We start from the raw sequence: 10715 nt of genomic DNA on the forward strand, positions 1-10715 counted from the left end.
ACAGTCTGAATCACACCCATGATGAGAGGAGGTTTACTGGACACAAGGGAGAAACTACAGTCTGAATCACACCCATGATGAGAGGAGGTTTACTGGACACACAGGGAGAAACTACAGTCTGAATCACACCCATGATGAGAGGAGGTTTACTGGACACACAGGGAGAACTACAGTCTGAATCACACCCATGATGAGAGGAGGTTTACTGGACACACAGGGAGAAACTACAGTCTGAATCACACCCATGATGAGAGGAGGTTTACTGGACACACAGGGAGACACTACAGTCTGAATCACACCCATGATGAGAGGAGGTTTACTGGACACACAGGGAGAAACTACAGTCTGAATCACACCCATGATGAGAGGAGGTTTACTGGACACACAGGGAGAAACTACAGTCTGAATCACACCCATGATGAGAGGAGGTTTACTGGACACACAGGGAGAAACTACAGTCTGAATCACACCCATGATGAGAGGAGGTTTACTGGACACACAGGGAGAAACTACAGTCTGAATCACACCCATGATGAGAGGAGGTTTACTGGACACACAGGGAGAAACTACAGTCTGAATCACACCCATGATGAGAGGAGGTTTACTGGACACACAGGGAGAAACTACAGTCTGAATCACACCCATGATGAGAGGAGGTTTACTGGACCACACAGGGAGAAATATCAAGTTCCTGAATCCACACCCCTGATGAGGAGGAGGTTTACTGGACACACAAGGGAGAACACTACAGTCTGAATCACACCCATGATGAGAGGAGGTTTACTGGACACACAGGGAGAACTACAGTCTGAATCACACCCACGATGAGAGGAGGTTTACTGGACACACAGGGAGAAACTACAGTCTGAATCACACCCACGATGTAGAGGAGGTTTACTGGACACACAGGGAGAAACTACAGTGTCTGAATCACGCCATGATGAGAGGGAGGTTTACTTGGACACACAGGGAGAAACTACAGTCTGAATCACACCCATGATGAGAGGAGGTTTACTGGACACACAGGGAGAAACTACAGTCTGAATCACACCCATGATGGAGAGGAGGTTTACTGGGACACACAGGGAGAAACTACAGTCTGAATCACACCATGATGAGAGGAGGTTTACTGGACACACAGGGAGAAACTACAGTCTGAATCACACCCATGATGATGGAAGGAGGTATACTGGACACATCCAAGGGAGAAACTACAGTCTGAATCACATACCATGATGAGAGGACGGGTTACTGGGAGCACACAGTGGAGAGAACCTACAGTCTGAATCCCACCCATGATGAGAGGAGGTATACGTGGACACACAGGGAGAAAACTATCACGTCTGAATCACACCCATGATGAGAGGAGTTTAACTGGACACACAGGGAGAAACTACAGTCGAATCAACGACCCATGAATGAGAGGAGGTTTACTGGACACACAGGGGAGAGAACTACCGTCTGAATCACCATGATGAGAGGAGAGGAGGAAGTTACTGGACACACAGGGAGAAACTACAGTCTGAATACACAACCCACGATGAGAGGAGGTTTACTGGGTACACATCACGGAGAAACTACAGTCTGAATCAAGCACCCATGATGAGAGGAGGTTTACTGGACACACAGGGAGAAACTACAGTCTGAATCACACCCATGATGAGAGGAGGTTTACTGGACACAAAGGGAGACACTACAGTCTGAATCACACCCATGATGAGAGGAGGTTTACTGGACACAAAGGGAGACACTACAGTCTGAATCACACCCATGATGAGAGGAGGTTTACTGGACACAAAGGGAGACACTACAGTCTGAATCACACCCATGATGAGAGGAGGTTTACTGGACACAAAGGGAGACACTACAGTCTGAATCACACCCATGATGAGAGGAGGTTTACTGGACACACAGGGAGACACTACAGTCTGAATCACACCCATGATGAGAGGAGGTTTACTGGACACAAAGGGAGACACTACAGTCTGAATCACACCCATGATGAGAGGAGGTTTACTGGACACACAGGGAGACACTACAGTCTGAATCACACCCATGATGAGAGGAGGTTTACTGGACACAAAGGGAGACACTACAGTCTGAATCACACCCATGATGAGAGGAGGTTTACTGGAAACACAGGGAGAAACTACAGTCTGAATCACACCCATGATGAGAGGAGGTTTACTGGACACACAGGGAGAAACTACAGTCTGAATCACACCCATGATGAGAGGAGGTTTACTGGACACACAGGGAGGACACTACAGTCTGAATCACACCCATGATGAGAGGAGGTTTACTGGACACAAAGGGAGACACTACAGTCTGAATCACACCCATGATGAGAGGATGTTTACTGGACACACAGGGAGACACTACAGTCTGAATCACACCCACGATGAGAGGAGGTTTACTGGACACAAAGGGAGACACTACAGTCTGAATCACACCCATGATGAGAGGAAGTTTACTGGACACACAGGGGAGAAACTACAGTCTGAATCACACCCATGATGAGAGGAGGTTTTACTGGACACAAAGGGAGACACTACAGTCTGAATCACACCCATGATGAGAGGAGGTTTACTGGACACAAAGGGAGAAACTACAGTCTGAATCACACCCATGATGAGAGGAGGTTTACTGGACACAAAGGGAGACACTACAGTCTGAATCACACCCATGATGAGAGGAGGTTTTACTGGACACAAAGGGAGACACTACAGTCTGAATCACACCCATGATGAGAGGAGGTTTACTGGACACACAGGGAGAAACTATAGTCTGAATCACACCCATGATGAGACTACCTTTGAAGGTTTGGTATTTGTTAGTGTTTAGGTTAGAGTCAGTTTCAAGTTTTGGCCAGACGGGCTGTCAATGGGATGTTGGTCTGAAAAGTCCATTTAGTCTTTCCCTTCTCAAACCTGTCTTTCCCTAACCAGTTCATATCATGTATTCCACCACCAGCACACCTGATTCACTAATCAGAGGTTTTGATGATTAGTTGACCAGTGGTACAAAGGGGACTGGATCTAGGTGAACTATGTGGAGTGTCCTTCCAGGGTCAGTACAGTACAGACTGACAAGATTACAACAGTGTAGTTTACTCAACTCATTCAAACTATCATGACTATTGTTTAGAGAGAAGATCTGCACAAGGGCATAAAGTGTAAGATATAGCAAGAGAGGACAATATGGTGCAAGGCAGCCAAAGTGGAATCAAAAGTCATAGGCCTAATCATCAATGAAATATGAAATATAAAACCAAAATATAATCTACATATAAAGACAACATGTCATCTACATGTGTTATAGAAAAGCTCCCTTCTCACATCCCAGGTCACATAAAAAGACAACATGTCATCTACATGTGTTATAGAAAAGCTCCCTTCTCACATCCCAGGTCATGTTTAGACTGGAACGTGACAACTCAACGGGCTATGCGCATCTCCCCAATAGCCGACAGACAACTTTCCTGAGTGCAATGTCATTAATGTGACAGATATGTACAGTATAATAAGCATAGCGAAGAAGAAAAAATATCCTACTTCTGACGCACAGCAGACACATCGCTGCTGAGATTTCCCCTGGAGCAAGAGTCCCTCAAGAATTTAAAAACAGTCATTGCGTTTCAATGAATGTACTCCCCAAACGCTTGTTGCATCGTAAACTATCCTCGCAGTCCCTTGGGACTTCAGCGGATGGATGATGCGCCGCTGCCATTTACTTGGATGAGAAGTTGGACGAACGCTCCTCCAGCTGACGATACGCAATGGTGGATAACTACAGTGTGGTGATGTGTCGTTCACGAACGAACGGATCTTTTGAACGGATCTTTTTGTTGAACGTCTGGAACCGCATCGGTGAAAGAGCCATTCATCTGGCTCTCTGATTTGCATACTGCTACTAGTGCTTGTTGAGCTCAGAACAACGTTTTTCTACAGATAAGTTACAACATCATTATCTAAAGGGGGTGAATCCTCACTGCAGAAACAATAAATAGTGGGGAGAGCGGGTCAATCTGGTCCACGAGGATTTAGTTAATGCTTAAAAACGATTTCTTCATTTTTTACGCGCATTTCACGATCTGACTTAATGGTAGCCTACCTTTTGGCTTTTACATTGAATATTTGCAATTTTTTCATTGTTCTAGATTTATTTTAAGCATTTTAAAGGTAGATCAGTTTATGAGCCAAATGAACCCGCTCTTTTACTTGAACGGAGCCAAATGTGCCGGATCACCGAATAGACTCAGAAAGCCCATCACTACTACAGCGGAGAGGTTAGATCCAAACAGAGCACCACAATCAACAGGCACACTCAGGCAGGCGGTTATTGGGATTTGACTGTCACAGGGACCAACTAATAAGAGGTTATAATTCATTGGAATTGTTGTGATTGTATGTTTGTCTGTACAGTTATGGCTGTCCTGTTATTATTTTGTGTCTTGATCAATAATGAGTAGCTAAACCATATCGACTTTTGGACACTGATGCGCAGGAGAACCCCTAGCTGTCAATCAAGCAGGCGCGGTGAACGGATTATGACGCTCAAGCGTTCCAAATGACGCAACAATACAGTTCCAGAACAGAGAAAGTTAATGCCGAGATGTTGTTCGGTTCCACACTAAAACTGCTGTTTGACAAGTGTGATTTGAGGTGAGTCAAATATTTACAAAAGTTTACAATACATTAACCATCCGCTAGCCTACTTAACCTATAATTCTGTCATGGTAAGATAACACATGTGAAAGTGAACGTTAATGTATTTGAAATATTTTTATGCCATTATCTAGCTAGCCTTATAAAATACAATTATTAATTATGGAATTGTTTTTTTCTGTTGCTATCAATCAATCCATCTGTATTTACTCTTCTGTCTGTTTGTCTTGTTGACTTATCTGTCTGTCTGTCTGTGTACTGTCTAGCCAGCATATGCCAGAAAGGTTCTTTCACATAGGCTCATATTCACAAAGTCTCATAGAAGGAGTGCTGATCAATAATCCGTTTTGTCTTTTAAATCAAACTGAATACGTTTTGATGGACAGGAGGGGACCTGATCCTAGATCAGCACTCCTACCCTGAAACACTTTGTGAACACAATCCAGGTGTACTGTGATTATGAAGTTGTGATGAGGTATTATTATATTAGTCGTGCTGATGCATGATGGGTTGTAGGCTAGAGCTTGAGTACTGTAGTCTGAAGGCTGTTTCTGAATTCACTGACCTGGTGAGTAAATGTTGTGTACAATGGCGCCATCTAGTGACAGAAACATAGAAACACACATTGTTGCTGAACGAAGGCATCTCTTTATTTTCCAGAAATAAAACTTGTAGACCTTTCCTGCAGTCTCTGAGGAGATGGACACCTCTTCTTCTTCTGGACGATCTCCGTCTCCTACTGGGACTGTCTTCTTACCCCCTCCTATCATGTGGAACAGTCTGTAAGTCATTCATCACATAACCTAGCTCTGGTCCAGGGCATTATGTGCGGCTTGCTGAAGGAAGGCTCAGTGTCTGCAAGCTGTACTTAACGCCCTGGACCAGAGCTACACATTACCCACCTCTGGCCATCATGGACAGTCAACTCATCACATTCACATACTGTAAGTCACAGTTGAGCGAGTTGTGTGATTAAAGGCAGTTTAATTGAGCAGAAGTTTAATTATTATTGTAATATTGTAGTAAATTGTCTGAGTTCACTTCCTAAATAATGTGTTGACATTCCTTTGCTCCCAGATACAAGCAAGCAGAGATGGAGGTTCAGTTCCTGAGGGAAGAGAAGAAGACCTGTACAGAGAAGGAAGCCCACATGCTTGAGTTGAGGGGGAAAGATCGAACGATCCGAAATCAGAAGAAGGAGATGGACAGACTTCAAGTGTGCCTCTGGGAGGAGGAAAAGAAGAAGAGGAATGGTGGAACGGAGAAGGACGAGATGATTGAACAACTACAGTCTGAGACAGACCATCTCAGAGCCCTTTTGAAAGATGAAAGGAGGAGAAGAAGAGTAGAAAGGGGTATTATGAAAGAGTGGAAGGCTGAGATCCTGAGACTGAGGGAGGCAGAGAGCCACAGGGAGGCAGAGAGCCACAGGGAGGCAGAGAGACAGAGAGAAGCAGAGAGAAGCAGAGAGAAGCAGCGAGACAGAGAGAAGCAGAGAGGCAGAGAGAAGCAGAGAGGACAGAGGGAGGCAGAGAGACAGAGAGCCACAGGGATGCAGAGAGAGCCACAGAATGGAGAACCAGAGACAAATGCAGGAAGTCAAACAGACTCAAACAACTGCTGGAGCTGCTGATGGTGGACCTACAACTGGCCCACGTAAGACATGTCATTGTTATTATTAAAAGGCAGTGTATATTCACCCGGCTGAAAATGAATGGCGGCAGTATGCTAACCCAATGTTAACTTTTATGCATTTCCTAAACGTTAACCCTTACCTTAACCTCACTGAAACTATACCTAACCTTTACCATAACCCAACCCTAGGTCCTAAACCTAACCTTCATTTATCTCAACCCCTACGCCTTTCTTCTGCCGGTTGAATATCCACTTCCTTATTAATGTCATTACTGTTGTTGTTGTTGACAACTGTATCTGTGCAGGTTGTAAATAATTGCATTAGTGAAACATCATTTGTAGGAGTAATTTCTACAAGCATAAACATCAGAGGCAACATTAAATTGCAACGGGAATTTCTCAAACCCCTAACTGAATGGGCAAGCTAGTTGTGTGTTTGTATTTGTACACATTTTGGACATAATTGATTCCATAAAATGTCTCATAATTTTTTCAAACCATGTCAATACATTAATTGACAATGAATTGTCCAGATGAATTGATCAAAATGACCCTGCTATTGATGTTGTTCAGTGTTTGATTCAATTACCTAGGTCTAAGTTGTATTTCTATGTATCATTCTCTGCAAATGCTTTGAAAGTATGTCTTGGTCATAGATTATCACTAATTTAACCTTTTAAATTAAAGCAAGAGATAGAGAGATTGAGGCTATGGCAGAAAGTCATGGAGGATCAGCGACCAAGACTGGCCTGGAACAACAAACCTATTGAGACAGAAAGAGAGAGGGAAAGAGAGAGGGAAAAAAGAGAAAGAAAGGGAGATGGAAAGGGAGAGAAAAGCAGAATTGGAAAGACAAGAAATGAAGAAGAAAGTGAAACAGGCAGAAGAAACGATAAAAGTGTTAGAACGAGAGATTGAGAGCTTGAAAGAGACTGAAAGGAAGTCATAGTTGAAAGAGAAAGAGACATGCGTATTGCAGAGAATGAGAAAGTCAAACTGGTTAACGAAAAGGTGAAAGAGTTAGAGAGAGAGGTTGAGAAACTGAAAGAAGATATGACAACAAAAGAGATTCAATACAAAATCAAATTTGAAAGAGCGAAAGAAGCGTATAGAAGACAGAATGAGAGAGTGAAACAGGTTAACCAAAATGTACTAGTGTTAGACAGAGAGGTTGCGAGAATGAAAGAAGAGATTAGATTGAAAGACGAGACTGAACCAGAGAGAACATTTGATAGAGACAGAGAGAGAGAAAATGATTGGAGACGAACTGAAGAGGAGATGAAAAATAGAGTGGAGAGAGAGATGGAGATGGAGATGGAGACAGCCCTCATCAATGACAAAAAGACGTCTGAATTGGAGGAAGTCTTCAAGAAAATCAAGGAACAGCTGAAAGAATTAGAAAATATGGAAACAGACAAATATAAATGGAAACAGAACCAAATGGACATGGAGGAGAAGATGGAGGGTGAGAACAACAAACAGAAAGAGGTAGAAAGAAAGAGAATGGAGAAAATACCAAAACAGAGACAACAAGAAGATGAGAAGAAGAAGGAGATGGAGAGAGAAGTAGAAGAGGAGAGACGCAAACAGAAGCACATAGAGATGGAAGAGGAAGAAAGAGGGAGTGAAAAAGAGAAACAGAGAGAGATCAAAAGGAAGAGAATGGAGAAGAGACAGAAAAATATGGAAAGAGAAGAAGAGAGACAGAGAGAGATTGAAAGAGAGAATGAAGAAGAACGATGTAAACAGAAGCAAATTGACATGGAGAAGGAGGAAAGAGAGAGGGAGAACAATACACAGAGAGAGATAGAAGAGATACACAGAGGACAACAACAAGAGGAGAGACAAAAACAAATGGAGAAGGAGAAAGAAAGGGAGAAAGACAATGAGAATCAGAGAGAGATGGAATTAAAAGATCGGCAACAGAAAGAGATGGAGAAAGAAAAGATGATCATGAGAGAGAGGGAGGAAGCAGGAAGAAGAAAGGAGGGGCAGAAAAATATTTGGGGGAAATTGAGGGACAGAATGAACTGGAGATAGAACAGGAGAGAGAGATGGAAGACAAGCATGAAGTGATTAAGGAAGCAGAGGAAGAGTACAGGGAAAGAGAAGAGAGAGCAAAGGAAGGAAGCATGAAGAAACATGGAGTAGTTAATGTTAAAGCAAAAGCACGGGAAGTCTTCAATAGACGTAAAGAGAGGAGGTTAGAAGTGTTGAAGGGGGAACGAGAACACATAGAAAGAGGACAACAAATCAGGAGGGAGAAGGAGGAAAGACGGCTGGAGATGGAAAGAAAACAGGAGAGGGCAAGACAACAAGAGGAGCAGGATAAACAACAAGAGATTGAAATTGCTAGACAGAAAGAAATGTTCAGACTAAGAGAGGAGGAGAGGCAGAGAGAGGAAGAGAGAGAGGAGGAGAGAAAGAGAGCCGTTAAAGGCCATTTAGCTTTAATCAGAGAGAGAGAGATAATAGAGGCAAACAGAAGAGAGGAGATGGTGGAAGAGGAAAGAAGGGAATTCCTTGAAAATTACAAGAGGGGTGACTTAGAGGAGGAGGAGGAAAAGGAAGAAGACAAGGAGGACATTCTCCCACCTGATAAAAGTATCCGAAGGAGAGCTGTGGGCTGGATAAATAAGAAGTGGGAGAAGAGGAACCTCAAGAAGATCGAGAGAACCTATCAGAGAGAAGCTGAGGAGGGCTATAAGATCGTCCACATAGGTAAGACCTGTTTTCCCTCTGCTTATGACATCATCCTCTTTAGTCTCCTCTACACGCATCAGTTCCACACCAGTCATCATGTTGCAATCATTGTTTCAATATAAACGACTGTCTAAAGAATATGTTAGCTGACATGGCTAATTGAGTGACTGACTGACATAACAAGAAAAATACTGCTGATGTAACAACCACGTGTTTAAATGGTACATTGTGTCATCTACTAGTCTAACTCTCAAGACTAAGTAGAGACCCAGAAAGAGTTCCTAAAAAACACACACTAAAAACGTGTTTTGGGGGGATCCGGGGGCTACTAGTGGCCATGCGGCCCTAAGCGATCACATATGCCCTACTAGTGGCCATGCGGCCCTAAGCGATCACATATTGCCCTACTAGTGGCCATGCGGCCCTAAGCGATCACATATGCCCTGGCACTATACAACGAATAGGTGGCATTCAGGACTCATGTTCAACTTAGGGTCAGGTCAATTCGGGATGGGAATTATTGCACTTTATTGACAAATTCCATGCCTTGTTCAACTGAAAAGAGTAAAGAATCATTGAGATTAAGTTGTGTTTTCTATTCTTCATTCCCTGTGTCCATTACATTTAAGTTGATACCAGATCCCTAAGTTGAATGTGAACTCTACTTCTTCTCCCCTACCAGCCATCCCTGGACACACAAGGCTAACAGCCACCATGACACGGGCAGAGAGAGAGAGGGAGAAGAGGAAGGAGCTGCTGAAGGCTGAGAAGAGAAGGAAGAAGATGGAGGATTTTAATAAGCAGTGGAGAGAGCAGTCCCTGCTTAAAAAACAAGCTCATCAGAAACTGAAGGAGGAGAGGGGGAAGATGAAGGGACATTACCTGGAGCAGATGAATCTGGAGGCTGATGCTCAAATCAACACCCGGTGTCTAACCACCCAACACAGCCACGATTATCTGGAGACAACACAGCCCACTGGATCTGGAGATGGCCACCAGGAAAGGCCAAGGAGGCAACAGGCATGGGCAGAGATCCAGGAGGGGAGTTCAGAGAACCAGCAGGAGTGGCCAGAGAACCAACAGGGGGTGCCAGACAGCCAGCAGCTAGAAGCTCCAGAAGAGGCTGAAACATCAGAGCTAACCTCCAAGAACAAGAAAAGGCCAGGCATCTGGAAGAGAATTAAGATGGGGTAAAGAATGTTTAAACATCTATTCATGTTTTACACTGTTAATATATATGTTGTCACTTTAAAAAGTGACATTATCCAAATGTGAGGGTTTAGTGTACATGCAACACACATGTAAATATATAGATACTTACCTGTCTCTGATGTCTTACAGCATTCCTGACCTGCTGTCTGCCTAGAGCTGGAACTCGAAGAAGCCACAGTTCCACTGAGGTTACATTGGTCATTAAAAGTGTCCGCCCAATAATTCCTCCTCCTCTTTAAGTCATCAAGCCACATTTCCTCCACAAAACATGATCGTCTCCTCAAGCCAGCAAGTATCCTCTTTATCAGGCAACAAACCATCGAAGGTCAGTGACTCTCCTCCCCAGAGCAGAGGTTCTCATCTTTATCCTAATTAAATTCATCTCTGCTCACCACCTCTACTGTCCTAGAAAATATCCCAAAAATGGAAATGGTTTAAACAGAAGTCCTCCCCTCAGACCAGTGGCTCCACAAGCCAGAGTTTCTTATCTTTATTCAA

At 43.6% G+C, this 10715-nt stretch overlaps 1 protein-coding gene across 1 annotated transcript; it reads left to right on the forward strand.

Moving 5' to 3' along the window:
• Nucleotides 1–8444: 8444 nt before the first annotated feature.
• On the forward strand, nucleotides 8445–10427 carry LOC120036730 (trichohyalin-like). The gene is made up of 3 exons (XM_038983102.1): nucleotides 8445–9023; nucleotides 9688–10195; nucleotides 10347–10427. Exons 1-3 carry the CDS (start codon nucleotides 8588–8590, stop codon nucleotides 10369–10371), a joined length of 969 nt encoding a protein of 322 aa, XP_038839030.1. The 5' UTR covers nucleotides 8445–8587; the 3' UTR covers nucleotides 10372–10427.
• Nucleotides 10428–10715: the final 288 nt, after the last annotated feature.

This window comes from Salvelinus namaycush, unplaced genomic scaffold (assembly GCF_016432855.1).
Source record: "Salvelinus namaycush isolate Seneca unplaced genomic scaffold, SaNama_1.0 Scaffold1455, whole genome shotgun sequence".
NCBI lineage: Eukaryota > Metazoa > Chordata > Actinopteri > Salmoniformes > Salmonidae > Salvelinus > Salvelinus namaycush.